Source organism: Panicum virgatum, chromosome 9N, assembly GCF_016808335.1.
Source record: "Panicum virgatum strain AP13 chromosome 9N, P.virgatum_v5, whole genome shotgun sequence".
NCBI classification, from domain to species: Eukaryota; Viridiplantae; Streptophyta; class Magnoliopsida; order Poales; family Poaceae; genus Panicum; species Panicum virgatum.
This window is the reverse complement of record NC_053153.1, coordinates 50,415,467-50,437,681: the sequence shown is the minus strand read 5'-3', so window position 1 is coordinate 50,437,681 and position 22,215 is coordinate 50,415,467. Positions and strand designations below refer to the sequence as shown.

At 53.3% G+C, this 22,215-nt stretch overlaps 2 protein-coding genes across 4 annotated transcripts; one reads left to right on the top strand and one right to left on the bottom strand.

The window, feature by feature from the left end:
• The first annotated feature begins 931 nt into the window (after window positions 1-931).
• Window positions 932-10,700, top strand: LOC120692957. Of its 3 annotated transcripts, none has more exons than XM_039976352.1 (5): window positions 932-1,280; window positions 1,514-1,635; window positions 2,304-2,468; window positions 3,461-3,574; window positions 3,999-4,499. In XM_039976352.1, exons 1-5 carry the CDS (start codon window positions 1,165-1,167, stop codon window positions 4,016-4,018), a joined length of 537 nt encoding a protein of 178 aa, XP_039832286.1. In that variant the 5' UTR covers window positions 932-1,164; the 3' UTR covers window positions 4,019-4,499. The 3 variants fall into 3 exon arrangements, with proteins under 3 accessions (XP_039832286.1, XP_039832285.1, XP_039832284.1); XM_039976350.1 differs by lacking the exon at window positions 3,999-4,499 and adding an exon at window positions 10,068-10,700 and having other exon boundaries at window positions 937-1,280; XM_039976351.1 differs by lacking the exons at window positions 3,461-3,574; window positions 3,999-4,499 and adding an exon at window positions 10,068-10,700 and having other exon boundaries at window positions 933-1,280.
• A 2,372-nt stretch (window positions 10,701-13,072) lies between these two features.
• LOC120690877 (homeobox-leucine zipper protein ROC3-like) lies at window positions 13,073-18,985 on the bottom strand. The gene is made up of 10 exons (XM_039973742.1): window positions 18,578-18,985; window positions 18,196-18,482; window positions 17,787-18,093; window positions 17,065-17,616; window positions 16,797-16,904; window positions 16,468-16,686; window positions 16,212-16,386; window positions 15,507-15,775; window positions 15,289-15,384; window positions 13,073-14,263 (listed from the first exon to the last, which is right to left on the bottom strand). The coding sequence occupies exons 1-10, from the start codon at window positions 18,746-18,748 to the stop codon at window positions 13,817-13,819; spliced, it is 2,631 nt and encodes an 876-aa protein (XP_039829676.1). The 5' UTR covers window positions 18,749-18,985; the 3' UTR covers window positions 13,073-13,816.
• Between the last annotated feature and the right edge of the window lie 3,230 nt (window positions 18,986-22,215).

Below are 22,215 nucleotides of genomic sequence, written 5' to 3'. Positions count from 1 at the left end.
CATGTAATGCTATCATGTGGAAATGCTGCACGTTAACATCCTGCTTTGCCGTGATTTATGAGCAGTATCAGAAATTTTAATCGACTGGCACCACAAGATTTATTACAGACGTCATTTTACATGAAAAACATGCATCCATATGCATGCCAGAACCCAGAAGCAACAGGAGCTGTGTTCACTACTTCACTTCCTCCTCGTCAGTGCACCGATTCGTTGAGCAGCACAGCAGAGCCCAATTGACCTGTGGAGGATGTTGGCGAGAGCCCACGCAGGCAGACACAGGACGGGCCACACGGGTAGGGCTGGAAACGAGCCGAGCCGAGCTATGTTGGCGAGAGCCCACGCAGGCAGACACAGGACGGGCCACACGGGTAGGGCTGGAAACGAGCCGAGCCGAGCTCAGCTCGGCTCGGCTCGGCAAGTGAACGAGTTGAGCTCGGCTCGCTATTTTTGCGAGCCAGAAAATCAGGCTCGGCTCGGTTCGGCTCGGTGGAGGCTCACGAGCCGGCTCGCGAGCCACACTAAACAATGTGAACTAAACTCAAAATAAATTAATTTATTTTTTTTGAATAATAACAATAATTACGTGGCATATATTTCTTATGTACATACAAATTGCTATGTTATATGTATAAATATTAATTTATACCATTAATGATGAAGAATTAATTCATCAATCATCGTGAAATTATTCTTAAACTGTATTGGGTCGAGCTCGCGAGCCGGCTCGCGAGCCTGAACGAGCCGGCTCGGCTCGGCTCGCTATTTTGCGAGCCAAAAAATCTGGCTCGGCTCGGCTCGTTTGAGGCTCGCGAGCTGCTCCGAGCCGAGCCGAGCTACAGCCACGAGCTATTTTTCCAGCGGGTGTGTCTGTCTCAGAAAGACGCGGGGGCTGTCTCGTCGCAACGGCTAACTCGTAACTAACTCTCCCCTGCCTCCGTCCCTTGTGCTCTGCTTCTTCTTCCCCCTTCCCTGCTTCGCTGCCTTGGCCTATAAAAGCAATCAACCAATCCACCTCTCCATCCGTTCGCGACCCGCGCCTCACGAACGCAAGAAAACGAGAGCCGTAGAAAGCAAGGAGAAGAGCAGAAACACGAGAGAGAGAGAGAGAGAGAGAGAGAGAGAGAGAGAGAGAGAGAGAGAGAGAGAGAGAGAGAGGCGACCATGGAGGTGCGGGCGGCCATGGAGATGGAGGGGTGGACATCGCGGCGAAAGCACCGGAACGGTGGCTTCTGGTTGAGAGCGGAGATCGAGGTGGACCGGGGTTCCTCCATTCCCAGGTTATCATCAACAGCGATCGGGTTCTTGCAGCACCGATCGTTCTTGATTCCTCTGGAGTCTGGATGCTTCTCTCTCTCTCGCCCCCCCCCCCCCCCCCCCCCCCCCCCGCTGCTCTGCGTTCGTCATTCTTCTGGATGCTTGTTCCGCTGATTGCCATTATTCTTTCTTGGCTCGGTCCACTGAATTCATTCGCCGTCTGAATTCGCTGTGTTTGGCTCGCCGCACTCTGCAGGGGCCCGGGGTTCGGCTTCGCCGCCGCCGTACGAGAGCCGCTGGTGAAGCTGCGGCGGCCCGTACACGACTTCGAGAGATGGGACTGGGACTACTTCGTCTGGCCCCATGACCGGCTCGACGGTAAGCACCACGTTCACAGGCTCTGCTGACTGAACCTTAGAGGTCAATGAATCTGGACGGGACTCTTCACCAGGTTAATCGAAACATTCCTTTTGGTTATTACTTACCTGATGAAATGAGAAACTGGTGCTGCGTCCGTCGGTTTTCGAACGAAACAAAAAGAAATGAAATTTCAGGAATAGATTAGTCGCCAACCATGTTCTAAATTTCTCGCGTTTCTCTTGATGTCTGCAAGAAATTGGGAGTGGTGAAAAAGGCTGCGGAATATGTGGTTGTTCAGGACTGCAGATAGGATAAGTCAATGAATCTGGACAGGAAAGTGGTCTAAGTTAATCTCTCGTTGAATTTGCTTTCAGAAGTAAACGGCAGATATACCAATGAACTTTCACGGTAAGAGTGTACAAAGCTTCAATAGTTTGCTCAGCCCATTTTCTTATGATATTCATCTAGTAGCACATTGTCTGATAATAACAAACTGAAAATGTGGTTGCATGCGGCAGCAGAATAGCATTATAGTGGTTATGTGCTTGTTAGTTGTTACAGGGTGTTGTAGACTATTTGCCACTTCTTTAAGTTTGCTGGAAACCACGGAACTCCATTCACTCATCGCTAACTCCTTTGTTGCTCTACAATGTCTGACAAGAAACTGAACTTCTGATTTTATGCAGCCAATCTTGAGATGAGGGACAGGGATCCAGAGGCGACACTTGAGGCAGACCGGAAGGCAAGCGAGAGTTTCCTGAACAAGAGTACACTACAGCTGGAGAGCTATGAGATGTACCAGCACCTGCTGCAGCAGCAAGCTTCAGCGTGGCCTTGCAACCCGCTCAACAGTAAGCATGCTCAAGCACTCAAGCTCCTAGTTGATTGTATGTCTTGATCTCTATGAAGTTTCATAGTATAGTGTATATATTTCCACAGCCCAAATCATGATGTGGTCGATTCATTGTTAGTACTTAAATCGCCAATGGCATATAAGGACAGGTTCTGATTAAATTTGTTAAGAAACACAATGCCTGACTAAAAACAGAAAATTTAATGGCTGATTCCGATAGTTCAATGAATCTTGACGGAAATGTTTGACTAGATGACCGAGCTTTCCTTTTTGGTGGTTTCCAGAAGGAGAAACTATGGCTGTATTATCTTTTGGTTTTTGAAAGAACCATGTAGAAATGAAACTTCCGTACTAGATTACAGATTAGTCGCCAAATCATATTCTGTGATGCTGTTAAATACAGAGTAGTTTTTTTATGACTTAACTACAGAGTAGTTTTTACAACAGGAAACTAAATTTCTCGCATGTCTAAGCGTTAGGAATATGTAGCTTTTCAGGACTGAAGATAGCAAAGTTTCAGAAGTCAGAACCAAGCGGCAGATATGCCAATGCACTTTCATAGTTAGAGCCTTCCAGAATCCAGAATTGGCACTATGGTTTGATTGCTTAATCGACACTTCTTGATTTTATTAACGCAATTTTAACACATTTTCTGATGAAATTCGTCTAGAAGCACATTGACTGATAAGAAACTGTAATTGTAGTTTTTCGTGCTGTAACAGCATAGCATGCACTACCTCCAGTCAAGTTTACTTGACGTTTCAGACAGAAAAACCAGCTTGTTTTTACTTGTTTTTCTTGTCTGAAACTTCAGGTTTACTTGACTGGAGGGAGTAGTAGTTATGAGCTGGTTTCGGGTGTTATCGGTTGTTTGTCATTTCTGTAAAGTTTGCTGGAAACCATGGAAATAGTTAGCCATTGATTCATGGCTAATTCCGATGTTGCTGCAGTACCATGTCTGAAAACAAACTGAAATTTTGATTCATGCAGCCAATCTAGAGATGAGGGACAGTAGCATAGAGGGATACCTGAACCAGGGTACACTGCAGCCGGAGAGCGAGATGTACCAGCACACTGCAGCCTTGCCTCGCGACCATCTCATAGGTAAGCATGCTCAAGCACTCAAGCTCCTAATTCATATGTCAATAAGTTTTGATATCTATGGGGTTACAGTGCATATACTTCTACAGTCCATATTTATGGGCTCTATTCATATTCAGCACTTAGTTTCAGTATTGGCAATTAAACACAGTTTCTGACTGATCAAGAAACAGTTCCGGACAAAACTTGACGGTTTCTGACTAAGAACTGAAAATGTGTTCTTCATATAATGATACGCAGCTCTTCTGCGTGTTCGAGAGAGAAAAAAAACAAACTAAAAATGTCGATAGAGTTACAGTAGTTATGCGTGGTGGTTCAGGTTGTTGTTTCTTCGTGTCATGATTGCTTCACTTTCAGTACCCATGCAATAGTTAGTACCTCCTTTGTTCTGACTTGTGTTCCTCTTTGATAAATCTGGCACTGGCAGGGATCCTGGCTAGGCTTTGAATGAGAACATGCTGTAATGGAATCATTTGTGACCAAGGAAAAAATAGAGTTTCTTGCGCATTATTGTTAATTTTGCCATAAAACTAACATGGCGATGAGTACAAGGAAGTTGCATCATCAGGTAGATTTTCATGGAAGTCCAGCAACTAGGATCTGGTCGATTCATCAGTAGCCCTTAAATTGAGTAAATCTTTTTCAGGAAACACGGTTTCTGATGGATAAGTCTTTGCTGTTGGTCTTTGTGGTCCCTTGTACCCCTGCAGCATCTTGTAGTCCTTAGCATCTTGGACTGCAGGCATCTCTTGTACACCTGCAGCATATTGGACTGCAAGACAGCAGTTAGTGTCCTCTCTAGGACAGCAGTTAGACTAGTGTTAGACTAGCATTATTGGATTCGTTTGCTGCCTAGCAGCCTGCTGTATATATATGTGGCCACCCCTCCCGTTGGAAGGCATGGCATTGTGAGTGTGAATGAAGAAAAATCGAGAAAACTTCCCCAACTTGAGTGTCATCCTCTCAGCTCAATGAGAGTGAAAATTGAGCTGCTAACATCTGTTATCAGAGCAGCAGTTAGCGCAGCAGCACCTGCAGCAGCCCCTCTTCCACCTTCCTCACCCGAGCAGCAGCTCGTCTGAGGCTGCGTCTTCTCCACGCAGCAGCCCCTTGGAGGCGCACCATGTCCGACGCACTGTCTCAGCGCTCGGTCACCTCGAGCGCACGGCATCAGCGAGATGCCGAGCTCGCCGCGGCAGAGGAGCGCAGGCGAGCGACGGCACAAGCCGCTGCAGCAGCGGCGAGGGCGGCCAGGCTGGCTGCAGCAGAGCTGGCGGCGGCCAGGGCGGAGGTGGAAGCAGTGGCGGCGGAGGATGCAGCGCGTGCGGCGGAGGTCGAGGTTGAGACCTTGCGCGGCAGCCTCAGCGGCTACATTGCCGGTGACACCACCGCCGACGGGGACCATGAGGAGTTGGAGAGGGAGAGAGCGCGGGAGCGGACCGCGCGGTGGGCAGCAGCCCACCCCGGCGGCGGCGGCCTGGAGGGCGGCGCGCCCGGCGACGGTCCAGGGGCCCGCGCGCCCGGCGGCGGCCTGGACGGCGGCGGCCTGGACAGCGGCGCGCCCGGCGACGGTCTAGGGGACCGCGCACCCGGCGGCGGAGGCCGCGCCCCTGGCGGCAGCGCTCCTGGCTGGGGTGCGCGCGGCGGCGCCCCCGGCTACCACGGCCTCCAGACGGTGGTCCGGGACGTCGGTCCCGGCGGTGGGTGGCCCACCCTCACCAAGACCAACTACGTCGAGTGGGCCGCAGTCATGGAGGTGAAGCTCCAGGTGCGGCATATGTGGGAGGCAGTCCGGTACGGCGACGTCGACTACGATGAGGATCGACGGGCGCTGGATGCTCTCATCGTAGCAGCCCCGCCCGAGATGCAGTTCACGCTTTCCAAGAAGTGAACTGCCAAGGAGGCCTGGGACTCCATCGTTGTGGCACGTATCGGCAGCGACCGCGCCCGCAAGACCACTCTCCAGGCACTTCGCAAGGAGTGGGAGAACCTGGCCTTCAAGCTAGGTGAGGATGTTGATGACTTCGCCCTCCGTCTCAACACTCTGCTGCAGAAGGTGGTGCAGTTCGGCGACGACAACTACGACGAGGAGAGAGCCGTCGAGAAGCTCTTCCGCTGCATCCCCGAGACGAACAGGCAGACCGCTCGCTCGATCGAGTCTCTGCTGGACCTCTCCACCATGACGATCGAGGAGGCGATAGGTCGCCTCAAGGTCGTCGACAGCGACGAGCCACTGCCTCCCTCGCGAGGCATCTCCATCGGTGGGAAGCTCCACCTTACTCAGGAGCAGTGGGAGGCCCGGCGCGGTGACAGGAGGAGGGGGGAGCCCTCTTCCTCGACTGGTGGCCGCAAGCGCGGCAAGCCATGAAAGGGGCGCGGAGGTGCCCAAGCCGGGGCACGAGGGCGCGCCGAGGGTGGCGCCCGCGGAGATGCTCAGAGCGGCGCCGCCGATAGGCCCAAGGCGGCACGAGACGACGCCTGCCACAACTGTGGCAGGCCCGGCCACTGGGCCAGGGACTGCCCGTAGCGGAGGCGTGGGGGCCAAGCCCATGTCGCGGAGGCCCAGCCGGATGACGATCTGGCTCTGTTCCTACTCCACGGGGACATGGAGCCGCACCCGGCGGCACCGCCTGCCACCGCTCTACTCCACCTCGACGAGCCGCGTGCCCGAGTCCTCCTCGGTAATGGCTCCGACGACGATAGGGTCGATGGCTGGTACCTCGACTCCGGCGCCACGCACCACATGAACGGGCGGCGGGAGTTCTTCTCCGACCTGGACGTCGACGTAGGTGGCTCCGTCAGGTTCGGGGACTCCTCCGCCATGGAGATCAAGGGCATGGGCTCCGTGATCTTCACCGCCAATTCCGGAGAGCACCGGATGCTCACCGGAGTCTACTACATTCCGGCGCTGCAGAACTCCATCATCAGCCTTGGGCAGCTCGATGAGTGCGGCTCCCACGTGGTGATCGACAGTGGGGTCCTCCGCATCTGGGACTACCGTCGCCAGCTTCTCGCCAGGGTGGTTCGAGGGAAGAACCGCCTCTACATCCTCCACGTCGGGGTGGCCCAGACTCTTTGTCTTGCAGCTCGCAGGGACGACGAGGCATGGCAGTGGCACGAGCGCTTTGGGCACCTCCACTTTGAGGCCCTGAAGCGGCTTGGCGCCAAGGAGATGGTGCGAGGCCTCCCATGCCTCGACCACGTGGAGCAGCTCTGCGATGTCTGTGTGCTGACGAAGCAGAAGCGGCACTCCTTCCCCCAGCAGGCGAGCTTTTGAGCCAAGGAGCGGCTCGAGCTCGTACACGGGGACGTGTGTGGCCCGATGACACCGGTCACACCAGGAGGACGACGCTACTTCTTTTTGCTCATCGACGACCTCTCCCGCTTCATGTGGGTGATGATCCTCGGCAGCAAGGGAGAGGCTGCGGACGCCGTCAGGCGTGCTCAGGCTGCTGCGGAGGCGGAGAGCGACCGCAAGTTGCGCGTGCTGCGCACCGACAACGGCGGCGAGTTCACGGCGTACTGCGCTGATGAGGGCATCCAGCGCCACTACTCCACGCCGTACAGCCCGCAGCAAAACGGCGTCGTCGAGCGGCCCAACCAGACGGTTGTGGGGATGGCCCGGGCCCTCCTTAAGCAGAGGGGGATGCCGGCTGTCTTCTGGGGAGAAGCGGTGGTGACGGCCGTCTACATCCTCAACCGCTCGCCCACCAAGGCACTCAACGGCATGACACCGTATGAGGCTTGGCATGGGCGTAAGCCTGCGGTCTCCCACCTGCGGGTCTTCGGCTGCCTCGCGTTCGCCAAGGAGCTTGGCCACATCGGCAAGCTCGACGACAGGAGCACTCCGGGAGTGTTCATCGGCTACGCGGAGGGTTCGAAGGCCTACCGCATTCTCGACCCGGAGACACAGCGTGTGCGCACGGCGCGCGACGTTGTGTTTGACGAAGGGCGAGGATGGGCATGGGACAAGGCGGTGGACGACGGCTCGGCTCCGACGTACGACGACTTCACCGTCGAGTACGTCCACTTCGAGGGAGCTGGGGGAGCAGGCAGCTCTTCTTCGCCGAGCGTGCCTACCCCGGTCCCCGAGCCTCCACCGACTCCGGCGCCCGCCACTCCGGCGGCACCACGCCCTTCAGCTACGACTCCGGCTGCGCCGAGTTCTTCGGCTGCACCACCACAGCCGGCGACGCCGCGCACTCTAGTATCGATAGCCACTCCTCCGGGCACGTCTACTTCGACACCTGCTCGTGCTGAGCACAGTCCGGTGGAGTTCGCTACTCCGCTCTCCCACGACGAGGAGCGCGTCGACGCGTACCACGACGGCGAGCCATTACGGTACCATACGATGGAGGACCTTCTCGGTGATCAGCCGGTGCCGGGACTGGTGCCTCACAACCTGGAGGCGCAGTTGCACCTCACGTGCGACGACGGCGAGCCTCGGTCTTTCGCAGAGGCCGAGGGACACGCGGCATGGCGTGCCGCGATGCAGTCGGACATGGACGCGGTTGAAAAGAACCGTACTTGGGAACTTGCTGACCTCCCTCGTGGTCACCGCGCGATCACCCTTAAGTGGGTGTTCAAGCTGAAGAGGGATGAAGCCAGCACCGTCGTCAAGCACAAGGCTCGCCTGGTGGCACGAGGTTTCGTGCAGCAGGAGGGGGTCGACTTCGACGATGCCTTCGCTCTCGTGGCACGGATGGAGTCCGTGCGACTTCTCCTTGCGCTGGTTGCCCAGGAGGGCTGGCGCGTCCATCACATGGACGTCAAGTCGGCGTTTCTCAACGGCGACTTGAGGGAGGAGGTCTACGTGCACCAGCCGCCGGGGTTTGCGATCCCCGGCAAGGAGGGCAAGGTGCTACGCCTGCGCAAGGCCCTCTATGGCTTGCAGCAGGCCCCGAGGGCGTGGAACGCCAAGCTGGACTCCACGCTCAAGGGGATGGGCTTCGAGCAAAGCCCGCACGAGGTGGCCATCTACCGGCGGGGCAATGGCAGAAATGCCCTGCTGGTGGGTGTCTACATCGACGACTTGGTGATCGACGGCACCAAGGATGCGGAGGTGGTGGTGTTCAAGGAGGATATGAAGGCCACCTTGCAGATGAGCGACCTGGGGCCTCTCTCCTTCTACTTGGGGATCGAGGTGCACCAGGACGACTCCGGGGTCACACTTCGACAGACCGCCTACGCCAAGCGCATCGTCGAGCTCGCTGGGCTCATCGACTGCAACCCAGCTCTCACTCCGATGGAGGAAAGGCTGAAGCTGAGCCGTGACAGCACGACAGAGGAGGTGGACGCTACTCAGTACCGGCGCCTTGTGGGGAGCCTCCGCTACCTCGCCCACACACGGCCGGACTTGGCGTTCTCCGTCGGCTACGTTAGTCGGTTCATGCAGCGACCGACGACGGAGCACCAGCAGACCGTGAAGAGGATCATCCGCTATGTTGCGGGGACTCTCGACCACGGTCTCCACTACCCGAGGTGCCCTGGAGCGGCACACTTCGTCGGGTACAGCGACAGCGACCACGCCGGCGACATCGACAACAGCAAGAGCACGAGCGGGATCCTCTTCTTCCTCGGCAAGTGCCTCGTTAGCTGGCAGTCGGTCAAGCAGTAGGTGGTGGCCTTGTCCAGCTGCGAGGCCGAGTACATAGCGGCCTCCACCGCGTCGACTCAGGCGCTCTGGCTCGCTCGACTGCTTGGTGATCTACTCGGCAGAGACACTGGAGCAGTGGAGCTCAGGGTGGACAGCAAGTCCGCTCTGGCCTTGGCGAAGAACCCCGTTTTCCATGAACGGATCAAGCACATCCGGGTGAGGTATCACTTCATCCGAGGCTGCTTGGAGGAAGGAAGCATCAAGGCGAGCTACATCAACACCAAGGATCAGCTTGCGGATCTGCTCACCAAGCCCCTTGGAAGGATCAATTTCCTTGAGCTTTGCTCCAGGACTGGGATTGTCCAATCTTCCCACAAGACGACGCACAAGACTTAGGGGGAGAATGATGGATAAGTCTTTGCTGTTGGTCTTTGTGGTCCCTTGTACCCCTGCAGCATCTTGTAGTCCTTAGCATCTTGGACTGCAGGCATCTCTTGTACCCCTGCAGCATCTTGGACTGCAGGACAGCAGTTAGACTAGTGTTAGACTAGCATTATTGGCTTCGTTTGCTGCCCAGCAGCCTGCTGTATATATATGTGGCCACCCCTTCCGTTGGAAGGCATGTCATTGTGAGTGTGAATGAAGAAAAACCCAGAAAACTTTCCCAACTTGAATGTCATCCTCTCAGCTCAATGAGAGTGAAAATTGAGCTGCTAACGGTTTCTGACGAGAAACCGAAAATATTGCTGTTCATTCTGCAACAACATAGCGTTACGGTAGTTGTGTGCAGGCTTCAGAGCATTGTCAGAAATTTGCCTCCTTTTGAAATCTAACTACTAACCTTAACAATGCTATCGCAGTACAATGTCTGACAATAGACTGAAGCTTTGATTCATGCAGCCAATCTGGAGGTGAGGAACACTGACGCGGAGGCGAAGCTTCAGACTGATCGGAAGGCAAAGGAGCGAAGCACGCGGCGGCTGAAGAGGTCCGAGATGGGTCGACGCGCACAGGAGCAGCACAAGGAGAAGGAGAACGAACAGACCGAGCTGTTCCGGACACCCACGCCGGTGAACAAGAAGGCCGTAGGACCCAGATCGGCACGGCGTCGCCGTGTTTTCGCAGAAGCTAACCTGAGCCCGGACGATGACAGGGCAAGGCAGAGGCAGGTTTCTTGGGCTTGTAGTCACACACGCACATGCACCATCTGGTTGCTCCCGATGGCTTGAGCTACATGCATTGCAAGTCTGATACGACACACCTTGAGATGTGGGATGATTTTCAGTTGGAGACTTGGAGCTCGTTAACTGTCAGGAGTGGACCCTGAATTTTTTAGCTCAGAACTAGTAGGAGAGAGCACGTTCGTGCGGTTGTACATAGTACAGTACAATACAGAGTAGAAGCATTCCACTGCATGGTTCAGAACTAGGCTGAATTCTTTTTTCGGTTCAGAACTGTGTGGAAACAGTTTTCCGTTGACAAGTAGGAACAGGTTCACGTCTTGTGAAGCTCAGTTTCAGTCAGTTGCCATTACTCATTTGTGTTGTGCGGTGGTGTCGTCTTCTTCTGTAATCCTGCACCTGCTTGTCAGTTAGATGTGTTAATTCGATTGTTATATCGTTCTCCCTGCCTTAGAGCATGCATTATGGCCGGCGCGGAGCGGGCGGAATCCGATGTGGGAGCAGGTGAGAGAAGGAAGCCGGCGACTCGTGATACGCTCGCTTGGGCCGGCGACGACGCGCTCCGCGAGCTGTTATTGGTTCAGCCGCCTGCAACGTATTAAATAGAAGCGGGTCCGTAACCTACGCGCTCAGCGTTACCGCCGGCTGCCGGCGAAATCTTAAGCCATGCTCTTAGTCTTAGCCGTTTGTTTGCTGGTTGCCTGGTTGTTTGTGGAAAACACCCACCACTCCGAAATTAACAATAACTCATGACTAGTGCGTCGTTCTGTCAAAAATCTTTACTTCTTCTATAAGTAATAAGCTTCTGATGAACTCCCTAGAATATATACTCAGAAATAGCAGAAGTGGAGTAACAAAATAGCGCAAGACCCGTTCTTGCTGCAGGCGTGCAGACACCGGATGAGCCAATGCCTGCGAGCAGAGAGTGGCAATGGCGATGGCGATGGCCTGAGCTGACACATGACGGTCACGTCGCTTCAGTGTCTCCCAGCTAGTGGTAACCGGCAGGTGCTGCTGCTGCTGCATGACCTCCAGCCACTCGAGATCCGGAAGGTGACCAGCATGTAGGGCACAGCCAGAACCAGAAGGACTTTTGAATATGCCTGAACTAAATCAAACTATTCTCGTTTGATCAAATTTGTAGAGAAGGGTATTAGTATCTACCGCATCAAAGAAGTAAACTGTAAAAATATGTCATAATAATCTAACTTTGGTCAAACCTAAAAAGTTCGACTTGGGACAAACTCAAACATATATTTGTATATGGTTTGGCTATGGATTTAAGTAACAATTTAGTTTCTTGTAGTTTGTACATCACTCACACATGAATTTCATTGTAAACTAAGTTACAGAAACAAAAGTGCAGAAAGTTAGTACTCGAACCTAACAAGGAAGAGAAATGCGAAGTTGCCACAATGACGAGTTTTTCCCTAGGTATCAAAGAGTTGCTCTTCTCGCCTAATCCTCATGGAACCCCCATGTAAAGGAGTCAAGATCCTTTCAGAACTAGAGGTGCACATTGCTAACATGGCAAAAGCAAATGTTCCTAGTGTTGAGGCTGACCCGCGAGCTTGTTGACATTTGACAGTTGGGGTAACCTGGTGGCAATGGCTACTTGAGGATTTCAGTGAGATGTTTGTTATTGAACTGATTCTTATTTCCTGACAGCACCAGTGTGATCAATAATATTTCCCGGGATCCAATTAAGCATGTTAGATATGTATACATTGTGTTTTTTTAGAGCAAATGTGTATACATTGTTCTATTTTGAAAGAAATTATACAGTGTATTATGTATTTATTTAGCCACTAGTTTAGTGTGTCTGCTCATTGTACATAATCGGTATTGAGCACAGCAATGGCTCTTGTGGTGCACCTTCTTAGCACTGAACTAATGTCCAAAGCAAAGCATGGCTTTCTGTGCCTCAACAACAGGTACCAAATGCAGCATTGTCAGAAGACCCAAGGCCTCTACAGCTAAGGGGGTGTCTAGTTCCCAAAAAAATTTCTACAGTAGCTGTCACATCAAATCTTTGGCCACATGCATGAGACATTAAATGCAGTTGAAAAAATAATTAATTACAGTCTAACTGATTACCACGAGATGAATCTTTTAAACCTAATTAGTTCATGATTGAGTATTATTTATTAAGTAACAACAAAATGACCAAAACCCAAACTTTTCCACCAACTAAACACACCCTAAATAGAGAGAGAGATTCCTGATCCAACTAAAACAAACATGCTGCTACTTTTATCACATAAATGGCAGAACTGGAAGCATCAAAGAGATGCAATGCAGCTGGGGAGTGTCCACTCCACTCCCCAGCTCCCCTGGTAAGTTATTTATGAGGGGGCATCTCGCCAACTACCCATCAGATTGCTCGTCAGGCACAGCATCTTCATGCATAGTACATAGGAATAAATAACCGCCACCACCACCAATAGCAGCTGATGCTTGCATTGCCTAGTGCAGCTCAAAAAACTGGCTGGCTAGCCTGGGCCTGGGCCTGGCCCTCCACACTCTACAGTAGCAGAGCGCCAGGACATCTATCTCAAGCAGGCCACGGGATCCAATGCAATGCAGTGGTGTGCAGCAGAAAGGCAGGGCATTCAAGTCCCTGCACTGCCTTCCACAGATTAGGTCGACACAAGAAACAAAAGGGCACCACATACATTCACTCCCATCCAACCACCACCTCGCAACCAGAGCAAGAACTGGGGCTGCAACACACAACAATCTACCAATGTAATGTAATCAAACGATTGGAGTAACACGAACAAGCAGGTTACAGATCGACAAAGGGCAGTGCCGAGAGGGAACAAGTCAATTCCCGAACCAAGACCCTTTCTCCCCTGATGGCCTGGGATCCAGTCCAAGGGTCACAACCAGTTTGGTTCGCTCTTGACTCCTCCTCTCACACTTTTCTCTTCTTTCCTACACAATAGTCTTCAATCTCTAACAGAGTTATACGACACATACAGCGAACCATTACGCGCAAACTATTAGGTAATCTCCCATCTTATTATTACAAAAATCAAAGAAGCATACCGGTCGAAGCTAACCTTCACAGTTCTGGTTGCTGAGCAAGGGAACAGACTGAGAGCAGCAGCAACAGCATGACCAAAATGCCGGATTTCTATCTCTGTGATTGATTCAGCCAGTGCAAGTGAGAGCGTGACAAGACCCTTTCTAGTAGTTGCAGATAGCACTAGCTTCCCAAAATGATCAAAATGCCCCCACACTGTTTGTTTGGTCGGGGGTATTTTTGTCATTTTGAGAGGCACATGGCGGGAAAAGAGAGGAGTTTTGAATTTTTCATGTGTTAGTATCGGGTTCTTGTCAAATCCTCCCTTGCACCGGCACTAATAGAAAACCTGGGTGTTAGCAAAAACAACCGGACTTGGCAGGCATTTTGGTCTGTGTCGATATGCTCCTCCTCCGTTCCCCACCCATTCATTCTTGCAACTAGTTGGAGCCACCCACAGATGCCGGCTCAGCCCTGCTCGCTCCAGCGCCCTTCAGCGCGGTTGTAATCTGATGGATGGCATTGCAGACATGGCTGTTGATAGCGGTGATGCTTGAGAGGTTCAGCTTGGCTGAGGGCACCGCACTGGCTAGCACCTGCATGCCGACGGTGAGGAGGCAGCCGCTGGCAGGCTCATCTGGGTTACCTGGGCTGCTTTCGCCGCCGTTGCCAGAGCTTGCGCTGGTTGCAGCAGGCGAAGGGTTGGTTGCTGGGAAGATGGCAAAACCCAGGGGGAGGAGAGGGATATAGGAAGGGTCCTCGCCGCTCATTGTCACTTGGATTGCTTCCACATCCACTGTTGCAAACACCACAAGACTCCCGCCATTAGGGTGGGTGCTGCTTTCCTGCAGCAGGAGCTCCACATTCTGTGACGAGTTGCTTGCAGCCTGTGGTTTTCAACAGTTGCAAAAATGACATCAGTTCTTCAAAACTCATGGCAAGACCTACTTAAATGTTAAAGTAAACAGTATTTCAGGTATTACATATAAATAAATGAACAAAACACAAGAAAGATTGAACCATCCTCAACAAACATTTATGTTATATATATGACTGTCATGAAACTCAAGTCAGTACGTCAGTATGTACTAAAATGTGAAATGAAATGTCAAGCCGGTACAGATTATAAATTCCTCAAATAAGCATATGATTTGCATGTGCAGATACCGTAAAGAGAGGACCTTTTAGACATATATAAGCTTTGCATCATGCAAAAAATATGAGACACTATTTCCTTTCTTTCCATGGTGAAATTTTAAGTTTTAAAGGCAAATGAAACTAAAACTTTGGTAGTAAAATTGCTGTGATGCATGTGCTAAGACTCAGTAGATTGATCAAATCTCATTTATTGTGGCATCTTGAGTACTGTACAGCTCGAGTAGCTGCTGTTAATTTCTTGTCCTTGGCATTGGTAGCAAATAGTAAAGTGCTTGTAGAACTATTAAAACGATCAACAGTTCTACACCAGAGTAGAGTTACTGCAGTAAGTCGGACAGTCAATACCATTGAGCAATTACAAATTTTCCTTTCCCCTTTGACAACTTTTATGTTTTTGACAAGAAAAATGCATAAATGTAAATTTGCACAATTCTTCCGAGGGGTATCCTAAAACTTAAGAATGTATACTTCTTAATTCTCACCCTTCAGAATAAATTACTAGGCCAAAATAATAGCTAGCTCATCGCTACAGTTTTCTTAAAACATTAAGAACTATGAACTGATAGGTTCCATAAAGGAGCCAAACTAATGTGATTATGCTCTTGCAGCAGGAATTAGCTACAAAAGATCTGATTATGCTCTTGCGGCAGGAATTAGCTACATAAGATCTGTATTTGTAAAACTCTTTATTATTCACACACGAGGAATACGAGTAATAAGCTCCAACAATCAGCAGAAGAAATGAGATACTCACATTAATTCGAAGAAGTGAAATACAATTTCTTGGGTGTGATCCATTTGCAATATGTGCCACTTCATGAAGTGAGCCTCCATTTGACAAAATCTCAAGCTGCAAAAGTAAAGCATCCATCAAGACACAACTAGATTAAGTTAAATAACAAAAGGACGAAACTAAAACCAAGAATGCAAAGAATAACCCAGCATGTTTGAAATCGTAAATATAGACGCTACCTGACAGCGTTGTTGTTCATCAGCAAGAAGCTCGAAGACCTGCTGATGGCTGAAAGGAAGCCAACTGGTGGAGACAGCAGTCAGTATGACACCGCTGGGCTGCCCTGAATCAGTGTTCTTCCGAGTGGTGACCCTGATCGTGTCCTCTGTAGACTCTGAGAGTGTCGTCCAAGATTGACTCCCAGAAGCACTGATATTGGAACAGAAAGTAGTGATCATCCGTTGCGACAGCTTCATCATATTTGTTCTTGCCTCTGGGCTGCGGATCACTGGGAATTACAAGGTAGGATAAAATGAAAAGAACATGATAGTTAGACTTTGTCATGATGGATGGATGTTGTAGATCAGAAACAACATAATAGCAGTAGCTATCATAGTAGAAAAATGTTCTAAATGTCACATATGCATAATATTTCCTTTCAGAACAGATGGCAATGATAAAAAGGACTGGCATTGTTGAAATGGGCAAATGAATTATCCTTATCCCTCTAAGGAAAAATGTTGACCTGTTAGGCAAGTTATTGTGGACAGGAACTACAAGATAAGAACCATACAACAGATGGCGTGTAGGATTTTGGACAAAGTAAAGCTTGGAGCTACAGGCCTCAACCAGGAAAGATGCAGTCTGAGGAAATATTGTGGTGCAATGTGCAATAGAAGCAGCAATCTAGTAGTATACTTGAAGCGACAGATAGTGGAGTATACCTCCGAGGTCAGCAATGTTCCGAGCGAGTTCACTGGCAAGGCGCTCACACTGGCGCTGAAGCAGGGAGACCCAGCGCGTGGCACCAAAGGCAGTGCCGTTGGTAACATAGTCTTTGAACACCTGGTGCAGCGGCTTCTCCTCCCCAACCATCTCCATGTGCTCCACCCACACCACCTGCATGGGTTCATGTTTCAACCCTCAGTGATGAGTAGGCATCACGCTCGCCATGGTTCATGTACAAGTTGCCATGCTTACCCTTGAGTAACCATTGGGCATGTCCTGGATGATGCAGCCAGAGGGGCGCCTCCGGCATTTGACCACTGATGATGTCTGCAGCGCCTCCAGCTGAAACCCCTCTGCAGGGAAGTCGACGACGGACCAGGTCCCCTCTTCAGGGTTATGCACACAATAGCGGAAGAACACCACCTCCCGCGCCGTCACCAAAGGAGACGGGAACTGCACCTCCGCTTGCATCTGTTCATTATTCATTCCATGCAATCAGATAAAATCCCACCCAATTTGATCCCTCACATTTTATATTAAAAAGGTGTAAAGTGATCATCAGGGAAACATGAGCTAGTTACCAAGACAAGAGCTCCACTGCCCAGATGGCCTGAAGCAGCTCCATGGTTTATGACCTGAATGGTTCTTGCCTTGGACACGATGGAAGGGAACAACTCCATCCACTTGTTCTGGCAAAACAGAATTTGGTTATTACAAAAGTTTATTCAAGAGATAAATGCACAAAAAGTATTTCATGAGTTGACTCAGCAAACAAGATAAAAGTTGTTGGTTATGATTTTTCTAAATATTAACCACAGTTTTTTTAAAAAAAATGGATTGGAAACTCACTGCGTCGAGGAAGGCGTCCACCAGCGTGATGCTGTTTATGATAACAACGGCGCTGTCCCTTGAACCCTCAGTCCTGGCGGCGGCAGCAGCCGCGGAGCCTCCGCCCTGCTTCCCGCCGTCGACCGGCCAGCTGAACATCCGCGCGTGCTCATCGGCCACCATGACCTCGGAGCTCGCGCCGCGGCAGCGCACCCAGAGCGGTTCGCCGGCGCGGCACATCTTGGCGAGGGTGTCGGCCGCCGTGGCGGCGAGGTCGAGAACCACCTGCCTGTCCTGCTCCGGGACAGGCGCCATGGAGCCCATGTACGACGACGCGTCGTGGTGCTCGGCGCCAGCGGTGATCTGCTGCGGCGGCGCGAGGACGGACTGGATGAGATCGCCGCAGCCCATTACCGAAGATTGGTCCGTGAAATGGCGAGAGTAGACGCTCATGTCGAGGTCGAGCGGCGGCATGAGCAGCGGCGGCGGCGCCGGTAAGCAGCCCAGCGCGGACGCCATGCTCGGCTGGCGGCCGCCGCCGTACCGTGTCGCCATGCACGCCAGGCGGTCGAGCTGCACGCCCAAAGCCCCAAATGAACAATGTTGGCCCGAAACGAAAATTAAAAAAAAAAAGAACTTGGCCCGTCCAGGATTCTTGCATGCAGTGCGGTGCTTAGGGTTTAAGCTGCAGCGAGCCGAGTAGAGAGGGCAGGGAGCGGCAGCAATGAGCAAAGCAAGGTCACCTCGTCCTTGAGCCTGGCGTTCTCGATGCGGAGCTGCTGCTCCTCGTAGGACATCTCGGCGAGGACGGCGGCGTGGCCGCAGTTGGGGCAGACGACGTTGCGGATGGCGGCCTGCAGGCGGTAGTTGTCGCTCTTGAGGCTCTCGTTCTCGGCGCGGAGGAGCACGTTGTCGGCGCGGTCCTGCTGCGCCTTCATCTGCGTGCGCCGGTTCTGGAACCAGAACTTGACCTGCCGAGGCTTGAGCCCCAGCTCCTGGCTCAGCTTCAGCCGCTGCTTGTCGTCCGGGTGCGGGCACTCCTTGAACAGCCTGCGGGCACCATGTCGTGCGCAATGCGTGCGTCAGAGCAGGATCGATTCGTCCGGGCCGGGGAAGAAGAAGAAGAAGAAGAAGGTTAGCAGGCATTCTTACGCTTCCATCTGCTGGATCTGGTGCGCGGTGTGGCGGTGGTACCGCTTCTTCTTGCCGCTGTTGGTGGCCAGCTGCTGGTTCCCGGCGGCGTCCGCCGTCTGGAGCTCGAGGCCGCCGTGCTGCGGCTTCTGCTCGGACCGGTCGTCGTCCACGTCCGCGAAGCTGAGTAGGCCGTCCAGGCGGCCGCTGCCGGAGCCGCCGCTGAGCTCCATGTCCATCTCCAGCTCCATGTCCTCGTCCTTGGCCGCCTGGACTAGCGCGCCCATGATGCCGCCGCCCTCCTCCTTCTGTAGAAAGAGAAAAAAACGCGTGCCATTTCACTTTCAGGGTCGAAGAAACAGGAAGATCGAGCAAGCAAGGGGATTGACGGAGTAATACTTACAGGTATTAGGGAGGTGGTGGTGGTGGAGAAGTGGTGGAACGGCATGGCGGCGGCGGAGGAGGACATGAAGCCGGCGAGCGCGCCCGGGTTGGGGATGAAGAGCGCGTCCGCAGATGAGGAGGCCCCCGCCATGGCGGCCATCGAGGACAGGACCTGGCAGTCCCCGAACATCCTCCCTTCCTCCTCGGCCGGCGGCAGGCGAACCGGCGGGGAGAGAAACGGGCTCGTCGTCGTCTGCTTCCTGGCGATTTTGCGTCCCGCACAGAAGCAAGTGATTAAAATCCCAGGCGAAGCATGGCAGGGCGAGGACGGCGGGAGAGGAAGAGGATTTAACGGGAGGTGCAGGAAAGGGAAAGCTTTGGGCGGGGAGGGAGGGAGGGAGGGAGAAGTGAGGGGGTCGGAGGGAGGGAATGGAGGGGGACGATGGGAGGGAAAGGGGGCGGGACAAGGGCGGGCGGAGTAAATGGCGGCAGTAAATACGCTGTCGGTTGTTCTGTGCCTCGGCGTACCCCCTGCCTCCTCCTCCCTCGCCCTCGCTCGCTTGTTCACCTACGCGCTGAAGGCGACGCGAGGTTGAAGACGACGGCGAGGTCGGACGGACGCCTTCTCCTTCTCCTGCCCTCTCGTCTTCCCCTCGCAGCAGCAGCAGGCGCAGCGAGAGACGACGACGACGGCAGGGAAAGCGAGGGCGCGGAGGAGACGGCGCGGTTACTTGTTTGTGTCGTGTCTGCTGCGTGTGTGAGCCTGACGCGACTCCCCTTCCGCTTTGACCTCCGATTCCGCCGTTTGCCTTCCGCGTGACGCGCCCTCGCTGACCCCGCGGCCCCCACCCGCGCGGGAGCCCCACGTGGCAGCGACGGTGCAGCGCGTGGACGGGCCCCGGGTGCCGGGCGGCCCAGGCCCGCGCGCGGGCCGGCCCCGCGTGTCACTCACCCGGTGAGACGAGAGAGAGGAGGAGGAGGAGGCGCAGCGCCCCTGCGGGCTGCGGCAGCAGAGCGTATCGTGTGGGCGGGTGGTACAAATAAATGCGGTAATTAGGGAGCGGATTACCGTGAGGTGAGACGGTGGGGGTGATGAAAGGCGCACGACAGGCGGTAATAAATGCGCGCGTTGCCGCGCCATAACTCGGCGCGCACAGTAACGGGCGCCACCGGCGCGTGCCCGTCGCCGGCGACCGGCTGTGGACTCGCCGTCCCGTTGCGTGCTTGAGACTAGCCAAGACCCTGCCTGCCTGCCTGACGAGAGGCGTCAACAAAAGTCAACACCCCTCCCTCTGGCTCTGGCGTCTGTCCGTCTGGGCTCCTCCTCCGGCATCGCGTCGTAGGACACGGGCGCGCGTCGCTGTCCGTCCGATCTGGGCCGGCGCGAGATCCGGCCCGTCGCCGAGGCGGCGAAACCGCGTTACGGGCGGGGGCGGCGGGCATGTGCGCGGTCTGCCGTGGCTGCTGGTGGCGGGGCGCTAGAGAGCTCGCTGTAGCTAGGGCCCCTGCCCGTGCCCCCCGGCGTACGAGCACGCATCCATGCGCGCGCCATCACGGCCACAGGGGGGCGCGTGCGAAGCGTACGTGTGCCACGCAGATTTGGCACAGTAATGGCGGCTGGGGAGGATCAGCCCGTACCGCGAGCCTGCGCCTAGGCAACCAATGCGCCGGATCACGCCAAATCTCCTCTTCTATTCGCCGACCGTCGCTGATAGAGGCGGCGGCCGGGCCGGGATCGCCGGCGATATCATACCGGTCGCCGTCGTCTCTTTATTCGTTCTCGTTTCTTTTCTGAATCTGAACAGAAAACGATATGGTTGTGTCTGTGTGCACTTGTGCATGTTGCTTGCCATGGGGATTGGGCCGGGGCGGGCCCATTGAGGTGTGGTTTCGGGCTAATATGGGTGAGAACTCTTAGGGCATCTCCAGTAGCGAGTCGAATTCTCGAGGAGAGAGAGCGCCACATATGCAAAAAGCAAAAATCCACTCCTGCGCCACAATAGTTATGGGCCCCACATAAAACAAAAAGAAATCATGAACTCTGCTTCCTCCGCCCATTCCTCACAAACTCATCCCCTCGCGAGCAGGCCATGGCTTCTATCGAGCAAGCCTTCGCCGCATCGGAGATGAGGAGGCTGGCGAGCGTGGTGATGCGCAGGCGGCGGCGGAGGCTCAGGCGAGCACGGCAACGAGGAGGCCGGCGAGCGTGGCGGCGGAGGCTCAAGCTAGCCCGGCGTCCAGCAAGGAGATGAGGAGGCCTGCGAGCGTGGTGATGGAGGCTTGGGCGAGCATAGCGACGAGAAGGCCGGCGAGCGGCGTCGGAGGCTCGAGCAAGCTCGACGACGAGGAGGTCGGCGAGCATTGCGCCGAGCGCGGCAAGCGGTGAGCTCAAGCTGCTGTGGAGCCGGCGAGAGCAGCGGCTCCGGTGAGAGCGGTGGCAGGCAAGTAGGTCTGCAGGTAGAAGCAGAGAGGCGTGGCGAGCGCAGATGAAGCGGAGGCCGGGCCGTGCGTGCAAGGCAATTCATTTTTTATTTTTCAAGAGTCGACTCTCAACTATGCATCGAATCTTCTCTCTCCTCCATGAGTCGGGTCCTCCAGTGGTGATGCATCGGTTTGGGCATGCCACATCGGCCCATGATTCGTCCACTGGAGAAGCTCTTAGCTTTATCTGATTCATCAAATTGGATCAGACAACGATGCCGTTGTGTGATCTGTTCCCCTACGTACATGGAGGCAGCAGGGGTCCGGTCGTTTGCACCGTGCTCGGTTCAAAGTTTCTAGAGTCTTGGGGGTGGCAGCTCGCTTCATGTCTAGTATAATGCCGCTGTTTCTTCTCGGAGGCATCCTTGCCGAGTCAGCCACATCTGCCTTTTCACGGTAGCAATGTCTAAGGAATGAGCGAGATTACGTAATTTTGCAAGCAATTTTTTTAACAGTCTTTGTTCCCACGCAACTTTTGATATTAGGTTTTGCTTTGTTCGATCAATATGGAGAGGAGGTTTTGCCAGTGCTCATTGGACATTTTCCCCTGTTCCTCTCCCTCCATTCAACTATTGAAGGTTTGATGGAGAATATAAAAGGTCACGAAACACTCGACGAAAACAATGTGGGGGCATAGCTCTAGAAGGCGTGCTGGTAGCTCATTTACTATATTTTATTTTTAACCTCGGATCATTCAAGAAGAAAGTTGCTAATCCTATATTAAGTAGCTAGGGCTAAGCACCCTAACACATGTCCAACTACCTAGCTGAACTATGCTGCCGTCTATTGTGGTTGAAGTTGCCTCAAACCAAACAAATCAAAACCCAAAGCCACGCAGGGGCGGATACAGGAGGGGGGCTCAAGCCCCCCTAGTTACACGTAAAACACTATAGCAAGATCTCCAAATCACCATTAAATCTTCACACAAATCAACATCTCTATTGTTTCAGCCCTCTCTTGCCTCCAATCCTGCATCCGCCACTGAAGCCACGTACCCATAAAAACGAATGTATGGATCACCTAGCTGAACTATGTCTCCAAGAACATGACGTACATACCGCCACCGTCCTTTATTCCATCAAATCGGAGTAGGTTTTTATCCGAAAAACCGTGTACCTTCAATTGCTAAGATATCTATCTATTATCTTATTCTTTGGCCAACAAATGGAGCCTCCA

What these genes read in the sequence shown, in the direction of transcription:
- LOC120692957 (XM_039976350.1), top strand. Translation starts at nt 1,165, where the DNA reads ATGGAGGTGCGGGCGGCCATGGAGATGGAGGGGTGGACATCGCGGCGA. An exon ending in GCCTTGCAACCCGCTCAACA is followed by an intron (nt 2,469 to 3,460) that starts GTAAGCATGCTC and finishes TGATTCATGCAG; the next exon opens with CCAATCTAGAGATGAGGGAC. An exon ending in GCCTCGCGACCATCTCATAG is followed by an intron (nt 3,575 to 10,067) that starts GTAAGCATGCTC and finishes TGATTCATGCAG; the next exon opens with CCAATCTGGAGGTGAGGAAC.
- LOC120690877 (XM_039973742.1), bottom strand. Translation starts at nt 18,748, where the DNA reads ATGTTCGGGGACTGCCAGGTCCTGTCCTCGATGGCCGCCATGGCGGGG. An exon ending in CCACCACCTCCCTAATACCT is followed by an intron (nt 18,483 to 18,577) that starts GTAAGTATTACT and finishes CTCTTTCTACAG; the next exon opens with AAGGAGGAGGGCGGCGGCAT. An exon ending in CAGATCCAGCAGATGGAAGC is followed by an intron (nt 18,094 to 18,195) that starts GTAAGAATGCCT and finishes TGGTGCCCGCAG; the next exon opens with GCTGTTCAAGGAGTGCCCGC.